Source organism: Tachyglossus aculeatus, chromosome 1 (assembly GCF_015852505.1).
Source record: "Tachyglossus aculeatus isolate mTacAcu1 chromosome 1, mTacAcu1.pri, whole genome shotgun sequence".
Classification (NCBI taxonomy): Eukaryota; Metazoa; Chordata; class Mammalia; order Monotremata; family Tachyglossidae; genus Tachyglossus; species Tachyglossus aculeatus.
The window spans coordinates 30610570-30633105 of record NC_052066.1 but is presented as its reverse complement, the minus strand read 5'-3'; the positions used below and the strand labels follow the sequence as shown (position 1 = coordinate 30633105).

The 22536-nt window shown below is 45.4% G+C and overlaps 1 protein-coding gene across 2 annotated transcripts in view; it reads right to left on the bottom strand.

Annotated features, from left to right (window-relative positions):
• Window positions 1-624: 624 nt before the first annotated feature.
• The window catches only part of TFRC (transferrin receptor), a 33170-nt gene continuing 11258 nt past the window's right edge, over window positions 625-22536 (bottom strand). For both annotated transcript variants that reach the window (XM_038745905.1, XM_038745985.1), the window contains exons 5-19: window positions 22225-22371; window positions 21296-21401; window positions 20746-20868; window positions 17802-17900; window positions 16339-16478; window positions 15501-15661; window positions 13482-13601; window positions 11556-11641; window positions 11381-11444; window positions 10783-10850; window positions 8600-8655; window positions 8353-8434; window positions 7503-7721; window positions 5110-5250; window positions 625-3771 (exon numbers count right to left, since the gene is read on the bottom strand). In XM_038745905.1, the coding sequence (XP_038601833.1) occupies window positions 3529-3771; window positions 5110-5250; window positions 7503-7721; window positions 8353-8434; window positions 8600-8655; window positions 10783-10850; window positions 11381-11444; window positions 11556-11641; window positions 13482-13601; window positions 15501-15661; window positions 16339-16478; window positions 17802-17900; window positions 20746-20868; window positions 21296-21401; window positions 22225-22371 (1855 nt within the window). In that variant the 3' untranslated portion in view covers window positions 625-3528. The remainder of the gene's footprint in view (window positions 3772-5109; window positions 5251-7502; window positions 7722-8352; window positions 8435-8599; window positions 8656-10782; window positions 10851-11380; window positions 11445-11555; window positions 11642-13481; window positions 13602-15500; window positions 15662-16338; window positions 16479-17801; window positions 17901-20745; window positions 20869-21295; window positions 21402-22224; window positions 22372-22536) is intronic.

Sequence of the window (22536 nt, the reverse complement as noted above, 5' to 3'; positions counted from 1 at the left end):
GCTTATTTTTGTGGCAGAGCATGCAGCTGTCAGAGTGGGGCAAGACTTCCACCTCCAAATACTGTTTAGCCATTTTTAGTCTTCAAAACTGTCTACACAGGTGCCTTTCCCCATAGGCAGTGAGGCCCTCATGAGCCTGGACTGTCCCAATTTTAAGTTATTTTCTTGTGCTGACCCCTAATTCTCACAAGCTCTTTGAGGGCAGGGATCATGTCCACAAAGGTCTGTGAGCTCATTGTGGGCAGAGAATGTGCCTGATCAATTGTATTTATTGAGCGCTTACTGTGTACAGAGCACTGCACTAAGCGCTTGGGAAGTACAAGTTGGCAACATATACAGTCCCTACCCAACAGTGGGCTCACAGTCTAAAAGATGTTATATATGATGTTATATTGTACTCTCCCAAGCACTTAGTACATATCTTTGCACACAGTAAGTGCTCAATAAATACAAGTTAGATCACATATACTTTTCCTAGTTTAGTATAGTTCTCTGCCCACAGTAAGTACTCTAGCACTTAGTACAGTGCTCTGCACACAGTAAGTGCTCAATAAATATGATTTAATATACCCCACAAATGATCAATACTAAGTGTTTAATACATCAGCAATAAGAACCCAGAAGTTGTTTTCAAGCATTTTTATTTAATCAGACAACAGGTTAAGTAGGAACCTTAAAGTTCCACACTTACCTGCCAAAGACTGGTACAAGAACAGGGATATGTGCTCCAGAGATACAGCTGAATATTACACGATACCCACGATCACACACCAAAAGTTAGAGAGCAGATACAATCATGGGATAAGTATTAAAAAGGTAGGATCATTTGGGGGATGAGCAGAGAATACCGATATTCACGCTAGAGATAGGCACAAGATACTTGAGGCTGAGACAAGGGCCCACCAACTGATACTAAGGCCCTGTGATTGGAAAGGCTGAAGCTTGAGTAACAGTTTGTCATAACGCAAGAAATAAATCAAGTCCAATCACCACCTGACGAGATTGAGTCTACATGAGTTACACCCAGGAACATGCAAGTCCGTCTCATTTCAATCTGCAGCTGGTCCCTTGAGAGCGGGTCACACCTATGAGGGGACAAAATATGCCTACTACTACTTGGAAGCTAGAACCAGGGCCGCTCACTAGTCTAGAGGATGAAATGGTAGCCCTACCTTTGTCATAAGGACCACCAAGGGCCTTGAAATGCCCACCACCCAAGAGTCGAGTCCCCTGTGTTCCAAGATTCAACAGTGGGGAGGCACCAATTGGAAACAGGGACATTTAGTAGTTTCTGGATTCAGCTTTCATAAGAGATGTGGATTCCGTCACTTTCCAGGGGATAGTTGGGATCAATTCTGACCGGGTAGTTTTAGAATAGCGGCTCACCAAGAGTAACGCAGGCCCGGGGTCAGAGATCGGCTTGGCCGACTCAGGTGTCCATTCAAGCGCCATCGCTGTGTGTTTGGCGAGAAGTTTCAGCGAAGCCGTGAGCCTCTCTCGTCCCCTCCCCACTGCGGAGCTAGTACTGAGTTTTGAAACATCTGAACCAGTTTAACGAGGAACATATTCAAGTGCGAAGGAAAGCATTGGAGCAAACTTGTTCACTGACAGCTTACATTATAAACATAGTACTACCTATCCCAGGATCAACATAACATCTAGAGAAGTCACAGCGACGCAAGTGCAAAGAAACAAAAGAAAAATCCCACATTAAAGAAAAACCCAGCAATTCTGAAACAGTTTTAGTTTTACAATGGTTGAGTACTTGCCTACGAGGAGTGCAGATTACAAAAGCATGCTTCTGCAAGAGAATAAAGGGCGGAGAGACAATTGCAGGAAGCTGAGAATACATGTTAGATACTAACGATCTTCAAGCCTTGCAGATGTCATTGCATGAAGAAAATTATGGGAAACACTGTTCCCGATAATTATGTACACCCTTAGTGTGACATATGGAGATCACTGTCTCCGATATTAAACACCTTGGTAGGCAAAAGCTACCTTGTTCTTTATTCATTATGGAAGACACTGCTCCCGATAATGCGACTTAGGTTCGTGATATAGGTACTGGAAATTTTGCACTGATCTGAAATAGCCCCAGCCAGTCGGCTGCGGTTTCACCCCACTCAACGCTTTACGGGCAACCCGGGGTTCACATCTGGCTATGCTCAACACAGCACCAGCAGGAGCATCTTCGGTTGCAAAGGAGCCGACTTCCAGTCGGATTACTTGACTTTTTGCTCCCCTAAGCAACTGGAATTACAAGCTAAAAAATTCTGTGCTTGGCTAGTCTCAGTAGTTTGACACTGCTGACCCGTAAATTGAGACTCAATGCAAGACTTCCAGTATCCGTTCGCTTTTAATAGCAGATGCTGCTTTCATTAAAAAAACGACAGTATAACTGTCATAATTATGGAAGGCACTGCTTCCGATAATTATCTTCTATAAAAAAATGAAACACCATTTATAGTGAACTCTGTCACTGATAAATAAATAAACAAAATAAATATCTCAGTGCCAAATGATGGAAACATTTTCCTCATGAGGTTTTAATATTTTGGCCAAAGTTTGGCAAGTGTGTATTTTAAGGATTTGACAAGCTGAGCAACAGGATCTGAAATAAAGGTGGATATAAAACTGGTGTGGTCCAAAGGATTTCTTTCTCTTAAGCCAAGTTTCTTGCGGGGCCGGGGCAGGGAGGGAAGACTAGAAATTAAGGCAAAGAAAAAAAAAAACGTCTGGCTTCTGATCTTTTAATGACCTTCTTATGAAACCTTTACCTCACACAATGGAGGCTGCCACGATGTAGGGTTTCCAAGTTGTTAATCATGATGTGGGGTTTCCGAGTTGTTAATATACCAGCTGAGGGTCACCTATTATTTCAGACCTTGTTGGCAGGAAGAGAAGCCATGGTTCCTTCCTGAGTTAAAGTTGCTTTTCTCTTCCGTAGTTGAGACAAGACTACGTGTCTGTTCAGAAGAGTTAGACATTTGTCATTGAGGTTCACATTTTGTAACCCAGTATTCTGCTTAATGGCAACTGAAGAGGGAAAGAGCAGGACACCGGCCAACACTTTGTACCCCTGGTAGTGGCCATCCTTATCCCCATTTACCCTTTAGAGATCACAGTTAACCCTGGCCCTAAAGTCTGAGGAAGTCACAGGTCTTAAATTTCTAAGACTCTGCTCAAGTGTAACAGGAAAGAGGTAACTTTTGATCTTTCGGGCTGACCAGGAGAGGATAACCTAACAGAGTTTTCCAAGTGATTTTGATTTGAGTTCAGTATAGCAAGAATACCAACATTAAACCAGAAGTAGAATTACCTGCATTGTATGCATCTGCACTGTGCTAGGAGCAGCAGCAGCAGCCTTGCAACATCCTTGTACCAAAATGGGCAGAAGTCAAGTCAGTTATCAATCTTTTGCAGCTCTACTGGAAAAAGTGTTTCAGCTCAAAAAAAAAAAAAAAAAAAGTGGTTGGGGACTGAGCTGCCCTGTTCCTGTTCTTGGCGCAGGAGTCCATATTTCAACTAAAACTCATTATCTATGTCCCAAATATCACCAGATAGAGCGTTAGCCACCCCTTGGATAGTCCAGGTAGCGAGGGCCATTTGGTTTCTGAACAGGGTTTCGTTGAAGGCGTCATCTTTTCTCTTCAGAAGATCCAGATGTTCTATCAGAGCTGACAGAGTATGAGAGCCTGAGCCCCAGAAGATATGACGGAAGGGAGTATCCTTTGGCGAGACATAGGGGGAGAGAAAGTAGTATTCCACCTGAGGGGAGTTGGAGAGAAGGACAGGAGACACATTAAGTCCAAGTCATTACTAGATGTGCCTGCCATTTCAAATGCTGAAGTGTCCCCAGTTAAGAGGAGCACAGTCAGGAACTCCATTTCCCCCTCCCCACCCCCCCGAGGTGAGTGGGCCCCCAGGAGTGAGGGAGAGGAAGGTCCCAGGCCACCTCCTCCATTCCCATTATCCTTGCCCTTGGGATGTGCGCGCACACACATTACTTCCCCTGCCCTTCAAAGCGTTACTGAAGGTACATCTCCTTCAAGAGGCCTTCTTTGATTAAGACTTTTCTTCCATTCCCTTCTGCATCAGTCTGACTTGCTCCCTTTATTAATGCCCCCTCCCAGCCCCACAGCACTTAGGTACATAGCCGTAGTTTACTTATATTAAAGTCTGTCTCTCCCTCTAGACTAAACTCACTGAGAACAGGGAAGGTGTTTTATATTATATCCTTTCCCAAGTGCCTTTAAGGCAGGTACAGTGCTCTGCTCAAAGTGCTCAATAAATACCCCCTACACACCCACCACCTCCAATTTCTTTTCTACCCTGCACCTGGCAGCAGGATGTACTAAGACTCCTTATCACTCCAGCTCAGACAAGCCAAATAGGTGTCAGAGGCTTGTGTGAAGAATTTTCTCATTTTGATCATGCATCTCCTTAATACCCTCCACTCTTTCATGTGTAGCTAGAGAGCTCTCATCAACCCACCTGGTTAAGTGTTCTGGTTATTTATATTATTGACCTTTGAGCCCTGTAGAGGGGCTCTGTCCATGTATGATCTACAGCTGTTACAGGCGAATGTTTCTGTGGTTTTATTAGTGCAGTCCCTTCCACCCTCAGCTAGGTGGTAAGCACCTTAAGCAGGGATTATTCTGTTCTCTCAGTTTTCCTTATAGTTCCTAAGACAGCATTCTACACACACAAAGGGTTTCAATACCCACAGAATGACAGATGCTATTTGTGAAACTGATGGGGCCCACGAATGGGCCCCACAGATTACTCAATTTAAGATTGAGTGTGAGGAGCAGAGAGGGTAACAAAATAAAGTGGTACTGGCTCAAAATGAGAATGACACAGTCACCCAATTAGCAAATTCAAGCACCTTAAGCATGCCACCCTGCAATTAAGCAATCCCAGGTTGACAGCCACCCTGAAAAGAGTTCCCCCACACCTGCAGAGTATTTGAAGGTTTCATTTTTAGCAGTCCAGTTGGATAGAAAAAAGGGCTGTTTCTGACCAAAAATGAATGGCATTCCCCCCCATCCACCCACCCAAGAGATCAGTTTCCTTGTCTTAGTGATCCAGGCATGAGTTACTCACTTTCATGATGCGGTCATTGATCAGTCGGGTAATGAACTTGTTTTCACTCTCAGCGTTCTGGAAGTCAGTGGTCAGGGCAGTAGTCGCCCTAACAAAGTCACCACGAGCAGAGTACAGCCACTGTAAACTCAAACCCAGGGCCTGAAGTGGAAAGAAGATGACAGCTCAGTTACGAAGAAGGCTTTTGAAAAGAGCATGGCCTGTTCTTAGGTTAGTCCCATCTGCTTGGCAAATTCAGTTGCACAAGTGATTCTAGCGCAAAGCGGTAACAGACCCACTCCCCATCCTGGTAATCAATCAATTGCTGGACTTCAGCACACTTCTACTTACAAGTTGAAGAGGTAGATCAAGACTTCTAGCACCTTATTGGTATTTACACAGTGTAACAGTGAACATGTCTAGACACAGAGATCCGTGATACTACTTCTTTGCACCTCTATCAGGGCACTGACAGCATTTTCAGCCACCAAAGCAATATTTCACTGTTCCCAAGCACACCAGCCCTGAACCATTTACTGGAAATTTAAAGACACCCTTATTTATGCAGAGATATTAAAGTTTTGCCACTTCCAGAATTAATAGGGGTAGCTTTCCAAATACAGTAACAGGGTGGCAAGAACTAAGTACTTGGTCTGCATTTTGAAAAGCAGAGAGCTAATAATGGTATTTGTCAAGCGCTTACTATGGGCCAAGCACTGTTCTAAGCGCTGGGGTAGATACAAGGTAATCAAGCTGACCCATATGGGACTGTCTCGACCCCCATTTTCCAGATCAATCGTATTTATTGAGCGCTTACTATGTGCAGAGCACTGTACTAAGAGCTTGGGAAGTACAAATTTGCAACAAAATGATGAGGTAACAGATGAGGTAACAGGCACAGACAAGTGAAGTGGCTTGCCCAAGGTCACACAGCAGACAAGTGGCAAAGCCTTCATCCCCCAAGGATCGTGGAACAACATAAGGGGCCAAGTGGAAAGAGGCTGGAAGAGAACCTGAGCTCTAATCCCAGCTCCATCACTGCTGTTTGCTCTTAGGCAAGTCACCTCAATGTGCCTCACTTAACATCTGTAAAATGGGGATTAATACTGTGAGCCCCTATGGGACAAGGATTGTGCTCAAACTGATATGTACCCTAGCACTCAGTACAGTGCCTGGCACATAGTAAGCACTTAAACGCTCTCCCCACCATAAAAGAGCCAGTCAACAGTGTTGAGTAAAGGATTCTCCAGCTTGTACTTCTGGGGTCTCCTCAAGCAAGGTAATGTATATAGATGGTGGTGGTGGTGTCCCGGCATTGTTGCTGTACTTTGTAGTTTGGATAAACCATAAGGCTTAGTGTCCTCTGTGGATAGGTAAATTCTGTTGCTCTGGGAGATCTACTCCCAGCACAGAGAGGGGAAAAAAGGTATAACCCCTGGATAGGACTCCGGTTCCTGAGAGCCCTTGATTTGATCTGGATACTTGTGGGCAGTGGGTAGAGATCTGCTCCAACTTCTGATTCAGAAGGTCCTGGGAAGGAAAGCCTGAGTTCTTGTACAAGTGAGAGTGAGACATGAGAATGTGGGATAGAAAGCATGGGCCTGAGTGTCAGAAGGACCTGGGTTCATTCATTCAATCGTATTTGATCACTTACAGTGTGCAGAGCACTGTAATAATAATAATAATAATAATAATAATAATGGCATTTGTTAAATGCTTACTATGTGCAAAGCACTGTTCTAAGCGCTGGGGAGGATACAAGGTGATCAGATTGTCCCACGTGGGGCTCACAGTCTTCACCCCCATTTTACAGATGAGCTAACAGGCACAGAGAAGTTAAATGACTTGCCCAAAGTCACACAGCTTACAATTGGCAGAGCAAGCACTTGGAAAGTACAATTCAGCAATAAAGAGAGAATCCATGCCCACACCAGGCTACAGTCTCGAAGACTGCCAATGGCTTCCTGTGTGACCTTGGGCAAGTCACTTCACTGTGCCTCTGTTCCCTCAACTGTAAAATGGGGATACCTGTTTTCCCTCCCAGACTGTGAGCCCCAGGTGGGAATGTGGGACAGGGACTGTGTCTTTAACCTACCCGTGCTTAGAACACTGTTCAACACATAGTAAGCACTTCCATTAAAAAAAAAAAAGCCACCACCAAAAAAACTAAACAAAAAACCAAAAAAAAAAAAAAAAAAAAACTACACACCCTGGTTCAGGATGGGGTCTCTGATCCCAATACCCTGAGGGTTTCCCAGGGCTTGTGTGTCAATTAGTATATCACCCCTTCCAGCTTCAAGAGGTCTTACGGATGTTTGAATCCTCTGGGGAGGGCCAGAGTTACTCAACTTGACAGAGGAATCTGACCCTTAGGACACAGAGGTTAGTTTTCCAAAACTCTGGCTAACACTCACCTTGATTTCCTGTCTGAATGGAGTAAACGCCTTGATGAATTTAAGCAGCTCTTCGTTGTATCTCTCGTAGTCCAGGTACAACTCGTGGTCATGGGTGAGCCTGATCATCATCTGACCAGCTACTTCTGCAGCTGCTCGCATCAAGCTGTTCAGATTGGGGAGGGACTTCAGCTTATCCAGAGTATCCAGTTTGGTGCCCAAATATGGGTACTTTTTATCCTAAAATTAGATCGGAAAAATGTCTCAATATTTGCAAGAATGTGAGGTTGACAGTATTGAAGCCACCTATCTTTTGGATATATGGATCCCTAGGCATGTTGGGGGTTTGGGGGGGACGTCGTGAAACGGTTTGCTTCTAGAGTTAAACCAGACGAGCAAAACTAGGCTGCTCAAACCATGCTGTTTAGAGAAGGAGCATGACCTAGTGAAAAGGGCACAGGCAGGGGAATCAGAGGACCTGGGTTCTATTCCCAGATCCACCATTTACCTGCTGTGTGAACTTGGGCCAGTCATTTCTCTGTGTCTCAGTTACCTCATCTTATATTTGTTGTTCTTTAGTCTGAGCCTCATGTGGGTCCTTATCTTGTATTCCTAGTGCTTGGCACATAAATGCTTTATATGGTGATGGTTATTATTAATAATAATAAATAATCCCTGAAAAGGGTACTGGCTTTCCAGTGGAGGAAAAGTACCTAGTAATGCAGTTGATAGTAGCAGCCCACCATGCTTACTATATGTGGCTCTACATTGGAGTGGAAAGAAATTGCACAGGCTTTGTGGGGGAAAGACTGAAAGATGTCCCCAATTTAAGGCCCATTAGCACACTATTTCAAGGGAATCTAACACCTACCCCACAGAAAGAGAATGAAACAGCTGGGATTCCGGAATATGCGATGAAAGGAAATGCAGCATTATCCAGAGAAAGTGGGTCACTGCCAGGAAACCAGAATGATCAGTTATAAGTTATTCAACTTCATTCCCCCACCCACCAAAAAATACAAAAAAAACCAACAAAACGAAACACAGACCCCCAGCCCCTAGTGATATCAGGTGCTTGTGCTTGACCTTCTTTGAAAACCTTTAGTATTTAAACTTACACTTCCTTTACCCAGTCGGTGTCTCTGAAGAGAAAAGATCCACTTGGATATTTTACCTATGGGTCAAAAACATAAAGTTAGCATCTGAGCTAAGTACCGCAACTTGAACTTGCCCTTCCACCCCTGAATGTTGGACAATACACTTCATGGTCTCTACAAATTAATTCATTCAACAGACTGAGGGCACTAATAAAATGGTCTCTCCTCTAAGAGTACAATCTAATGGGGACGTACTAAGTCAGGCAAGTTTTACTTTATGCTCAGGTTTCCTGCTGGGCCCTGAATTTCAGTAATTCACTTCCCCTATTGACCAACTTGTCCTTTCTGTTTCGGTGTTCCCTAGCAAGAGCTGCTTTAAAGGGGCTTACTATGTGTATTCTATAGCTTGCACCACATAAAATACTATCTGAATGTTCCAAGTCAGGAAGTTGGAACTGCTTCAGTTGTCTGTCCATTGCTCAAGTGGCTAAATCCCGGACAGGAAGAGGAGTGGCTAGTCCGTGCCTCCGGAAGTAACATGTTCTAGTGTAAATGGGCTTTCCTGATGGGGCATTTTGACCCAATGATTACATAAAGCCCTACAGCAGCTAAATAAAAAAAAAAGTTAGAAAATTCTGATCCTTTCCAACTATCCCTCACAACACCTTAGATCGCCTCACACCTGTTCCTTTTACATAACGTTCTCCAGTTACACCACACACTACTCCTTCCCTATTAGTAAGGGGGCCCAATCCTTTCCCTCAGATGGCTCCTGAAATTGCAATGAAGTGGGAAGACTAGATTCCCCTCCTTCTAGTTTTAACCTTCCAATCTTCAGTTTCTAGGCCATTCCTTTCACTGACCACCCCACAACCTGCACCTGCTTAATATTTGCTCTGCTACCTAGATCTTCTGCCTGTCTGCAACGAACAGCAGGTTGACCATGACCTATGGTTCTATGTGCTGATATGTTTTCCAAGGGAAGACCCCGGCAGAGCATGTGCTTATTTTAAGCAGGCTACCCCACAACCCCAACCGCACAAGACAACCCCTCCACCAAAGCATGGGAAGTTAAGGAATGCACTGTGGGATTTTTTTTTTAATGGTATTTAAGTACTTATGGGCCAGGCACTGTACTAAACACTGAGCAAGATACAAGTTAATCTGGTAAACTCATTTTGTGCTGGGAACTTGACTGCTAATTCTACTGTATTGTACTCTCCCAAGCACGTAGTACAATGCTCTGCACAGAATAAGGTCTCACTACAATTGATTAACATAGTGTCTGTTCCTTCCCCCTCCACGGGGCTCAGTTTTTAATTCCTATTTTACAGATGAGGTAACAGGCACAGATAAGCGAAGGGACTTGCCCAAGCTTACACAGCAGACAAGAGACAGAGCAGAGATTAGAACCCATGTCTGCTGACTTTCAGGCCTATGCTTTAACTCTTAGGCCGCAGCCTTGAAAAAAATGAGATTACAGAAATGTTTTAGGTGGAGGTAATTCTCCAAGCCTCCCCAGCAGACACTCTTTGTAAGTTCACTGTCAGGATCTGCTCTTGTCATTTGCTTTCTCTCAGCAACCTTTAGTAAGGGAAATGAAGTGGGGCAGAGCACAAGACTGGAAAGAGCAAGAGAACTTTGCTGCTTTTGTCTCACTGTCCCTCACCTAGTTCCATCAACTCTCTACTTCCCTGCCATTACATGAATTCTCCCCTTCCCCTAACTACTCGTTGCCTTTAGAAACTCACGTCAAATCTCCAAGGGCTATCAGAGCCACATTTGTTTTTCAATATCGTAAATCAATCCCAATGTCATCTACTTGGGGGAAAAAAGTGTCAATACCACCTATCCTCCAGTCCCTTTCCACCCTCCTGTTCTTTCTTCCCTCCTCTGTCTTGTTTCCCTTTGCAGGGAAGGACCTACAGAAAATACTGGAATGATCCACTGCACCATTTTGAAAGGAAAGTAGGAGTCACTGGAATATTGCTTGTTCCTTAGACAAGTTCAATAATTCAACCATTACTTCCAAAGGATGAGTCAGAGTCTTGAGATTTATGGTTTTAAATGAACTTCTTCCCATTTTGGCAAGCTTTCCTCTTTGTCATAGCTACTTGCAGATTATATCTAGCACATACTAGAGGTTTATTTAGTTGAGAAAGCAAACAGAACCAAGTCATATGTTCTGAGGCCATGAGACTTACCTCTTGCATAGTTTTCTCCAGCAGAGTGTACAACATAGGACTGGCAGAAACTTTGAAGTTTCTATCACCTGTGAAAGGATGCAGCATTAGTTCTGAGCTTCCAGAGGGAATTTACAGCAACTTTCCCATTTCTAAATGTTTATTCTACCACTCAGAGGAACGGCAGGCCTAGTAAGAACAGCCAAATGATCTAAGTCTAGGGTCTAGTTATTCACCTTAAAGAGACAAAATGAATGATGATGGGCACATGGGTCAAAGAGTTAAAGTGGCAAAAAAATCCAGGGATGCCTAATGTCTTTTCTGATGTTAGAGTGATTGTTCCCCACCCCACACCACTCTTTTTTTGGCTGAAGTATTAAGTTCACCCAGTTGATACAATGCTAAACAGAATTTCACCCAGAGCTCCAAATATTCGGTCTCAGTAGCTTTTTAAAACCACCTTTCTGTTATCCCAAACAGCTTAAGGATAAAGCCGGTGTCCAACTGAAATACAGTCTGTACTTTCCAACATCCATTCCATGGAGTCTGGAAAGGATGCTGGTTTCTTAAGGACACAGCAGTACCGACTCCAACAGAAGTTGAAACATCTGGAACTTACCAACTACAGCAGAATCCAGGTTGATGTACGTGAAGGCCTTCAAGTGAAGGGTAGAAAGGTAGCCCTGAGTAAACAGCAAACAATGCAGGGTTAGAGGGGGAGCGATTTCTTTTGAGAGGGCAGGGGAGAGACACAGACTACTATCAGATGAGCAAGACAGATGGTGATGCCATACCTCTAGCCATTCAGTGGCACCAACAGATCCAAACTCTCCAGCACTCCAGCTGGCAAAGACAATGCTTCTTCTAGGTTTGTACCCTCCTTCCATGGAATAGAAAAAAAAAAATTCCAGTCTTCAGTGTAGCAGCTGCAGATGCTCAGAACCTATTATGTTTTCAATTCAAAGTCTTTCAGATATTCAGCCTTTCCCTGGCTAAAGGATTCTGTAGAAAAACTAAAGGGTTCCTAGTTTTCTATCATGGGAAGCAACGAGAATACAGTTCACATCCTACTCGGTGAGTTAGTACAGTGGAAGCTAGAGTTCCACTCTTACAGCCCTGAAGTTAAGACCACATAGGGAAGAGAACAAGATGGTGAAAATAAAAATACCCTGGTGAGAAAGGAGAAGGGAAGGACACAGTGCCGAGTCCCAAGTTCGGCCCGAATAAAAGGAGCTGCCAATCGACAAGCTGAACAACAGCGGCCCCACCCTTGGGTGTGCAAGTCCTGTAACTAGCTTGGAGTTTGAACCAGCCCCAGGACTGTGAAAACTTGTGGCTGATGCCAAGCCCTGACTTCACTACAGGTCTTCAGCCTCACCACTTCCTGGGCAAGCTCATGCCTAGGGGTACCCAAAAGTCACTGTGTACACATACACGGTTTCCATTCCTGCCTCTCTGCTTGGGAGGGAAAATGGGCCAACATGCCAGTCCATCATCTGCTCTAGTTCTACTGAACTGTTTTGGGTTTTTTTTGCCCCCCCCCCCCCACGGTATTTAAGTACTTATGTACCACATACTGTAGTAAGCTCTGGGGTAGATACAAGCTAATCAGGTTGGACGTAGGCCAAGCTGTGTTACCTCTAACCACCTGAACTAATTATGAAAATATATCATTATGAGGTGCTCATCTTCCACTGTGACGGGCTGTTCAAATGGAGGCTGCCTTGGAGCTGTCTTTTTAGTTTGAAATACTGAGGACATAACTGTCTTTCCCCTCTCAGTTGGCACTCTCACCATCCCAGTCTCCCAATCCTGTACCTGAGACATTACAGTTCACAGGCCTGGTAGTCAGAAGACCTGGGTTCTAATCCTCACCACACCATTTGCCTGTTGTATGACCTCAGGCAAGCCACTCTGCTTCGCTAGGCTAGTTTCTTAATTTGTAAAATGGGGATTCAATGTCTGTTGTCCCTCCCTCTTGGATGCAGTCCCTGGCTCCTGGTCTGATCTGCTTATCTTGTACCTACCCCAGTGCTTGGCATACAGAAAGTGCTTACAACAGTTGTTATTCCTCCAGTGCATTTCTGGAATCCACCCCTTCCTCTACCTGAACAGCCACCAATCTGGTACTTATCACATCCTGGCGTGATTACCGCATTAGTCTCCCTTTCAGCCTCTGCCCTCTAGAGTTCTACACCTCACTATTACTTTTGTCTTTTTTTTTTTTTTTAAATAAAGTCCAGACACCATACATCTCCTCCTGCTCATTCCTCTGCAACAAGAATCTCTGATTATAGGCTTTATGACCCTTCCATCAGCTCTCTCCTAGTTATCCACTGTTTAACCACTAGACACACTTTCTGTCAAGCTAACCTGGTCACTGGGCCTCATTCTCCCACCTCTCCCTGCTCATCTACCCCTTTCCTCACCCGATTACCTTGACTGCTTGGGAACTCATTCCCTTCATATCTGACAGACTACAGCTTGCCCCAACATCCAGGTCTTCCCTGAGTAAGCACCACTGCTCCACCTTATATCCCTCAACCGCCCCATTACCCTCCAGCATACATACCTAAGTGTATACCTTACAGTGCCTGGCACATAATTACTGTGGTATTCGTTAAGAGCTTACTATTATTACTACTACTCCCCCAAGCTTCTGCCATGCTCTGCATGCAGTAGCGCCTCATTTAAACGAAGTGGCTGCCTTATTATTTTACCTGTTAGGACCATATCGGAGTAGGTGCGGGCAAGATTCAGCAGGAGGGATGTTCCTACACCAGATTTGGCAACTCCAGGCCCCCAGGCATCCCTCTGAGCACCTACCACAACATAACGATCTGCAAAGGAAACACAACAGAAGTTTCAGTCTGCCAACTGACTACTGTTTGGGCCCTCCATTCAAGTGGCTCCTCTCCCAAGTCTACAAGTGCCAGAAGTTACAAGTGGTAGGGTTGAGCAGATGCCACTGGAGCTGCTCTTTAACAGCACACAGATGACCTCTTTCTATTTATACTTGATAGGAGCCACTGGCTCTTCACTCCTACACCTCCAAGTGTCTCCAATTAAGGCAAAGAAGAATTGGACCTTGTCCCTGTGCAGAAGCAGCTCAGAGATTTGATTTATGAAAATAAATTATTATAAGGAACTGGCTTTGACCCAAATGGCCTTGAGGCCAAGCATGACTATGTACTCAGCTTCCTATCTGCCGGAGCCATGCCTATTGAGTAGCTTTGCTCCTACCAGCCAGTCCGAGTTCTCTAGTCCAGCCTTGCTTCTGCAAGAAGCTAAAGAGGCGGAGCCTCAGAGGGCACACCCATGACAGAATCATTGTTTATCACCAACCCTCCAGTCCAGCAAGGATAGAGTTGTTACCACCAAGTTGTCCTGGCAATTAAATGCCAACATTCCCGCCAGTTTTGACAGAGGTGGCCCTCCATTCATTGTAATCAGCAGATTAAAAAAAAGAAGCCAGTGGTGTTATTTGGAGCAGAAAGTTAATTGGCTATTTTAGTGGGACAGTGCTGCAGCAGATTTTAGGAAGAGGTCCAGTGGTCCTCAAGGACAATTCTCTTAATCAATCAATCAATCAATCGTATTTATTGAGCACTTACTATGTGCAGAGCACTGTACTAAGCGCTTGGGAAGTACAAATTGGCATCACATAGAGACAGTCCCTACCCAACAGTGGGCTCACACTCTAAAAGGGGGAGACAGAGAACAGAACCAAACATACCAACAAAATAAAATAAGTAGGATAGAAATGTACAAGTAGAATAAATAAATAAATAAATAGAGTAATAAATATGTACAACCATATATACATATATACAGGTGCTGTGGGGAAGGGAAGGAGGTAAGACGGGGGGATGGAGAGGGGGACGAGGGGGAGAGGAAAGAAGGGGCTCAGTCTGGGAAGGCCTCCTGGAGGAGGTGAGCTCTCAGCAGGGCCTTGAAGGGAGGAAGAGAGCTAGCTTGGCGGATGGGCAGAGGGAGGCCATTCCAGGCCCGGGGGATGACGTGGGCCAGGGGTCGATGGCGGGACAGGCGAGAGCGAGGTACAGTGAGGAGATTAGTGGTGGAGGAGCGGAGGGTGCGGGCTGGGCAGTAGAAGGAGAGAAGGGAGGTGAGGTAGGAGGGGGCGAGGTGATGGAGAGCCTTGAAGCCCAGGGTGAGGAGTTTCTGCCTGATGCGCAGATTGATCGGTAGCCATTGGAGGTTTTTGAGGAGGGGAGTAATATGTCCAGGGCATTTCTTAATCTGAGGAATCCTTTCTTCCACCACAGAAATATTTGGCTATGAAGGAAGGTTATAAAAATCTTCAGGTGGACTACTTGTAAAATGCACTAATTCAGCACCTGTTGCTTTGTCAAGAAATGATCTTCAGTGGTGCCTAGAGAAGGATTTCTACCTTGAAAGAAGGCCCATGCCAGAAGCATCTAAGCTGGATGAAGACCATTATAGGTGGTCAAAAGAACAGGAACAGAGTAAAAGCATAAAGCAACTGTAAAGTGTTCTCCAAAGGACCTGCTGTGGGACCTTGGGTAAGGCACCTGACTGTTTCTGGTTCCTCATCTGCAAAAATAGGGAACACTTACTCTTCCTCCCTACTTAGGCTGAGAATCCTGCAGGGGCTTGGTTCAGGGTAGAGAGGAAGGAGCAGAACTAGGAAACTTTGTGGAGAAGAGCTTACAGCTTGCTCACTGCCTTTTAGTCATTTTAAGTAGAAAGAGCTTTACCTGGTTCATCAAAACCCTTGACAACGCCAAAGATATTATTGATTTTCTTTTCCACCAGCATGTTGTTAACCACAAGTTTCACAAAGTTGTCCTTGAGTGAGTTAATTTTACATGTGGGACCATCTCCCCACTGTTGAGGACACGGTTCTCCATCCATTTGTCTGCAAGCAAATTGTAGCAGGTTATGCTTTTATAGAGTGTCAGCAGCTGGTCTCTTCCCACACGTGCTGACAGAAGATTGGTTTCTCAAGTAGGGACTACCTGGCTGCACTTGAGAAATTACAGACTTGGAGGGGAAAAAGAGTACATTAGGACAGCATGACCCATCTCAACATTCATGGAGCAATTCTCTGGAGATTAATGCAGATACAGGATTTTTTCTTCCCGGATCTTTCCTTAGCTAAGAAATAATCCCCTTCACCTGAAAATTTGGCTCACTGCATCCCTCCCTTCCCTGATTTGTGGTATTCAGAATACCAAAAGAGTAACTGCAAGACACTTTACGCGTCCTTCAGTTTTCAATCTTTTAACCACAATAGTATCTAGTGACTAACTGCCTGAAGACATGATCCTTTTGTAAAGGGAAGCAGGCCCAGTAGTCAAGAGGTTCTGGCTTTTAATTCCCGCTCTGCCATTTGCTTGGTGTGACCGAGCAAATCACTTTCCTTCTGCGCTTGTTTCTTTGTAAAACATGAATTCTTGTTCCCCCTCCCTCTTGGATGGGGAGCCCCATGTGGGACAGGGGTTGTGCCATTTTACTATCTTTTATCAACTCTGGTGCTTGGCACGTAGAAAGCACTTACCACAATTACTGCTATTAAATATAAACTTTTATTACCTGAGTAGTGTTTCTGCAACACTCCTGGAGATTGTTTGGACGGGAATATTAGGTAGCCCTGAGGACTTGGACGGAGGAAACTGAGTATGGTTGAAAGAAGGAAAGCCAGGTGTGAAAGGATCTCCTGTTCCTAGGTGTGCCTGTGGACAAGATTGAGTCATTACCACACTTAATTCTAGTGGCTTTTAGCCAAAGAGCCAATCCACGTCCCTCAGCCTCATCAGAACTTTCTCCAATTAGTTAACTGGAAAAAAAAGCTTGCAAACACAAAAGGTTGGCAAAGAATTAGTATCAGGGCCTTTGGTTCTCTCTCTACAATTCAGTGGGATGAGTACCTCCCACTAATTGGAGCATGCACCCTACATACAGCAGAGGAGATAACGCTATTTAGACAGTGTTCAAGACCCCAGGGAGACACTGTGCTGGTCTTTTTTTCCCCCTCTTTTAACATTCTGTGGTTATGCCAGACTTGTCACCACAGGATCAAGGCTGGATGGGAATTTGGAAAAAAGATTATCCAGTTCATCCCTCTGCCACCATTACTCCAAAACCTACACAGAGGAGCACTTAGAGAAGCAGCGTGGCTCAGTGGAAAGAGCATGGGCTTGGAGGTCATGGGTTCAAATTGCACCTCTGCCAATTGTCAGCTGTGTGACTTTGGGCAAGTCACTTCTCTGTGCCTCAGTTACCTCATATGGAAAATGGGTATTAAAACTGAGCCCCACATGGGACAACCTGATCACCTTGTATCCTCCCCAGTGATTAGAACAGTGCTTGGCACCTAGTAAGTGCTTAACAAATGCCATTATCATCATCATTTACCATGACACTGCTTCTCAGGAAGCCCAGCAAAAGAAGAGCTGTAGGATCGATAAGGAGAAATAGTTCCTGCTGCCACCAATGACTTTGGGGGTGGGTCACAGAAGTGACATAACCCTGAAGCTGGCAATTGCAGGAACACTTTCTCTGCTGTTCTTCCACGGACATTACTGCATACATGTAAGGAGTGGATTGGAACTGGGAGTGGTGGGTGTGGAGAGGCACGTAACAGAAGCAGTATGGCCTAGAGGAAAGACTGTGGGACTTGGGAATCAGAGAACCTGGGTTCTTATCTTGGCTCTGTAACCCTGGGGAAGTTACAAGTTCTGTGACTCAGTTCTCATCTGTAAAATGGGGATTAACTGAGCCCCACATGTGACATGGACTGTCTGCAATGCAGTTAGCTTGTATCTATCCCAGTGCTTAGTAGAGTGCCAGCCACATGGTTAGCACTTAAATACTATTAAAAAAAAAAAAAGCAATATCCTTCAGGTGAGGACTTGAATGAGATTCAGCAAGAGAAAGCCTGTTCTAGCAGATGGAGGATTCAGAAGGTTTACAATAGCCAAAGATGGCTACTTAATAGAACTACACCACTCTTCAAGTTGGAGTAGAGTAAAAAGGGTTATTTGTTTATCACTTACATGTCCAAAGACTGCCACTTTAGCTTCAACAAGTTCAAAATCTTTGCGGTCTAGGTATATCAGAACACCTGCTGCTTTGAAGCTCTCGGCATTAGCAACCTAGAGGAACATCAATTTTCAAGTTTACTTTTCAACCGAGGTCACTTACAAATTCCAACAGATGCCCAAAGTTGAGAACAGGCTGCAATTTTCTACATCCAGAAGGACTGAAATGTAATGAACGGAGAAGCAGCATGGCTCAGTGGAAAGAGCATGGGCTTTGGAGTCAGAGGTCATGGGTTCAAATCCCAGCTCCGCCACTTGTCAGCTGTGTGACTTTGGGCAAGTTACTTAACTTCTCTGGACCTCAGTTACCTCATCTGTAAAATGGGGATGAAGACTGTGAGCACCCCTGTGGGACAACCTGGTCACCCTGTAACCTCCCCAGCGCTTAGAATAGTGCTTTGCACACAGTAAGTGCTTAATAAATGCCATTATTATGCTTTTCCTGCAATGCAAGAAGGAAGATTGGACTAGAGACGCATTTACCCAAACTGAGTTTTAGGGCAGCAAGTTTTAATAATTCCTTCTTTTTCTCTGGTCAGAGAATGGATTTTGTCAGCTCTCCCACACCCTCCTCAGATGAGGTAAATAGACTGGAAAGTATTCCAGCACTGCCAGGAAATGGTCTTATTGACACCCATGCCCATCATCCCCCTCAGCTCTTCCGTACATTTAACTCCCTTCTCAGGCCCCCCGTTCCTCCCCCTCCTCCTTCCCTCACCCCCAACAAACTGGCCTCCTATACTTCATTACTAAAATTAAATCCATCAGGTCTGAGCTCCCCAAAGTCACTCCCCCACTTCTCCAACCCCCCGGCTCTCAACGGTCTCCACTACTCTCCCATTCTTCCCAGCAGTATCCTCAGAGGAGCTCGCCTCCCTGCTCTCAAGTGCTACTCCGGCCACCTGTGCTTCTGACCCCATTCCCTCTCATCTCATGAAATCTCTCACTCCGTCACTTCCATCTTCAACCACTCATTCTCCACTGGTTCCTTCCCCTCTACCTTCAAACATGCCCATGTCTCTCCCATGCTAAAAAAACCCTCTCTTGACCCCATCTCACCTTCTAGTTATCGCCCTATCTCCCTCCTCCCATTCCTTTCCAAACACCTTGAACGAGTTGTCTACACACGCTGCCTTGAATTCCTCAACGCCAACTCTCTCCTCGACTCCCTCCAATCTGGCTTCCGTCCCCTACAGTCCACGGAAACTGCCCTCTCAAAGGTCACCAATGACCTCCTGCTTGCCAAATCCAACGGCTCCTACTCTGTCCTAATCCTCCTCGACCTCTCAGCTGCCTTCAAAACTGTGGACCACCCCCTTCTTCTCAACACGCTATCCAACCTTGGCTTCACAGACTCTGTCCTCTCCTGGTTCTCCTCATCTCTCTGGCCGTTCTTTCTCAGTCTCTTTTGCGGGCTTCTCCTCCCCCTCCCATCCCCTTACTGTGGGGGTTCTTCCAGGGTCAGTTCTTGGTCCCCTTCTGTTCTCAATCTACATTCACTCCCTTGATGAACTCATTTGCTCCCACGGCTTCAACTATCATCTCTAAGCTGATGACACCCAAATCTACATCTCCGCCCCTGCTTTCTCTCCCTCCCTCCAGGCTTGCATCTCCTCCTGCCTTCAGGACATCTCCATCTGGATGTCTGTCGGCCATCTAAATCTCAACATGTCCAAGACTGAACTCCTTATCTTCCCTCCCAAACCCTGCCCTCTCCCTGACTTTCCCATCACTGTTGACGGCACTTCCATCCTTCCTGTCTCACAAGCCTGCAACCTTGGTGTCGTCCTTGACTGCTCTCATTCACCCCTCACATCCAATCCATCACCAAAACCTGCCGGTCTCACCTCCACAACATTGCCAAGATCCGCCCTTTCCTCTCCATCTAAACTGCTATCCTGCTCGTTCAATCGCTCATCCTATCCTGACTGGATTAGTGCATCAGCCTCCTCTCCAATCTCCCATCCTCCTGTCTTTCCCCACTTCAATCCGTACTTCACGCCGCTGCCTGGATCGTCTTTGTGCAGAAACGCTCTGGGCATGTCACTCCCCTCCTCAAAAATCTCCGGTGGCTACCAATCAACCTACGCATAGGCAAAAACTCCTCACCCTCGGCTTCAGGGCGGTCCATCCCCTCGCCCCCTCCTACCTCACCTCCCTTCTCCTTCTCCAGCCCAGCCCGCACCCTCCGCTCCTCTGCCACTAATCTCCTCACCATGCCTCGTTCTCGCCTGTCCCGCCATCAACCCCCAGCCCACGTCATCCCCCTGGCCTGGAATGCCCTCCCTCTGCACATTCACCAAGCTAGCTCTCTTCCTCCCTTCAAAGCCCTACTGAGAGCTCACCTCCTCCAGGAGGCCTTCCGAGACTGAGCCCCCTCTTTCCTCTCCCCCTCCTCCCCACCATACCTCCTTCCCCCCAGCCCCGACAGCACCCGTATGTTTGTACGTACTTATTACTCTAATTTGTACATATTTATTCTGTTTTGTTAATATGTTTTGTTGTCTGTCTCCCCCTTCTAGACTGTGAGCCTGCTGTTGGGAAGGGACCGTCTATGTTGCCAACTTGTACTTCCCAAGCGCTTAGTACAGTGCTCTGCACACAGTAAGCGCTCAATAAATACGATTAAATGAATGAACTTGTCAACGTTGTCATTTGAGGCAGCTTGGGTGTGCAAGAGGGATCTAAGCAAGTCTACAGCTGGTTATCCCGAATTTTTCCACATTCAAAGTCTCTGAACTGGCCATTAGAGAAGTATAGCATCATTCAGAGCAACCTCAAACTGCTTAAGTCCTCCTTACGACAAAGAAGAATGTGCCATTCTCCAAGGCCATTTAGCACAGAGGGGAAAAATGGTTACCTCCAGGAGGGGCTGGGTGCTCTCTGCTTGCCTACTCACCTTCTCAGCAAAAGTGATGGCCCCAGCTTTGACAATAACTATTGATCCATTGATGGCAATATTTCTCTGCTTCAAAAGCGCAAAGTCACTTTTAGATCCATAACTGGCATAAACTGGTTTACCCTGGGATAGAAAGTGTTATATTAGTGATTGAAGTTTATTGGCAAGCAGAACTACTTCAGTATGATAGCAGCTTGCAATTGGAGACATGGAAGTGGCCCATGGCAGCCAGGGGGTGGCACGCTAGTATGTGAGATGCCAGTTCTACTTCTTGGGAAGTGACAGACTTCCCAGGGGCAAGGAATACTGCCACACTTGAATGGGGCATTGTTATGAAAAACCTTAAACATGAGTTTCTTGTTGAGACAAACCCTGGCTGGTGATGGTCATCCCTGCCACAAAGAGCTGGCTCAACTGGCCTCCTCAACCAACAAGGATTTTGATTTTTTTTTTTTTTTGTCAGCGAAGGTATTTGAAATATTGCATTCTCGAACAATGGGACCACAAGCTATAGTGAAGATGGCATTTGTTCAGACTGCTTAACACTTACAACAGCTGTTGCATTTGCACTGTAGGCCACATAACCTTCAGGCTCCTCCAGCAATTCTTGATACCTTCCTTCAGCATTCACAAGTGTCACTGAGTTCTGAGCCCCACTAAAAGTAAAATATATTTAGATTAAGCCCGATGAGCAACCCTTCCCAAAAAACAATAAGTTTAGTAGGTAAATGGTGTCTAAGTGCTTACTGTATGCACAGCATTGTACAAAAAAAAAAACAGTAGGCAGAGGCAATCCCCGCCTACACAGAGTTTACAGTCTACTGGGGGAGATAGATATTAAAAGATATTAGGGATAGGGGAAATAGCATAAGAATATCTACTTATTGCAGGGCTAGGGTGAGTATCGAAGTGCTTAAAGGATAGACAGCCGAGTTTAGTTGACAGAGGGGAGGGTGGACGGCGTGGGTGAAGGAGAAAGGCTTTTGGAGATGTGATTGTAGTGGGGTTTGAAAAGTGGGGGGGAAAATAGTGGACTATTAAATGAAGGGGGAGCGAGTTCCAGGCCTGAAGGAGAACATGGACAAGGGGTCAATGGTGGAATAGACAAGATCAACATACAGAAAGTAGGTTGTCACTGGAAGAGTGGAATGGGTAGGTTAGGTTATTGGGGGGGCAGGGTTGGGAAAAATCATCCAGGTAATCATGGGGGGGGGGGGGGGGGGGGGGAGGAGAGAAGGTATGGACTGATTGAATGATTGAAAATTGAATGATTTTTCAGAAAAAATAATCATATCCTCAATAGTGTATAACACTAGGAATACAAGAAGGATGGAAGTCAGCTACTTCCAAGGGGCAGGGAGATTTTCAGTTTCATCCAGTAGTATTATAAAAATCTCAGGGATTGAGGTTTAAAGAAGAGTCTAGTGTTTTTGAAAGAGAGACTTCTAGACCAAACCCAGTATACCATTCTTAACCTACCTGCCTTTAACTTGAACTTTAACATAGTGTTCATCACTCCAGACTTTATCCAGTTTAAATTTGGTGAATTCACTACGAATGAAGTGCCCAAGGTTCTCATCGCCTTGAGAGCCGGCCTCACGTGAAGGATACTTGAGAGAGATCTCTCTGGAAGGGAAATACAAACACTTGAAGAAAATCTAGATTTCAAATCAACACTAAGCGATTGCCTGCTGGACTAAGTGCTTGGGAAAGGGCAGTAGAAGGAGTGTCCAAGATTCCTGCCCTCAAATTCACAGTCCAGGAGTGGGGAGACCAATTTGACTTCAAAGA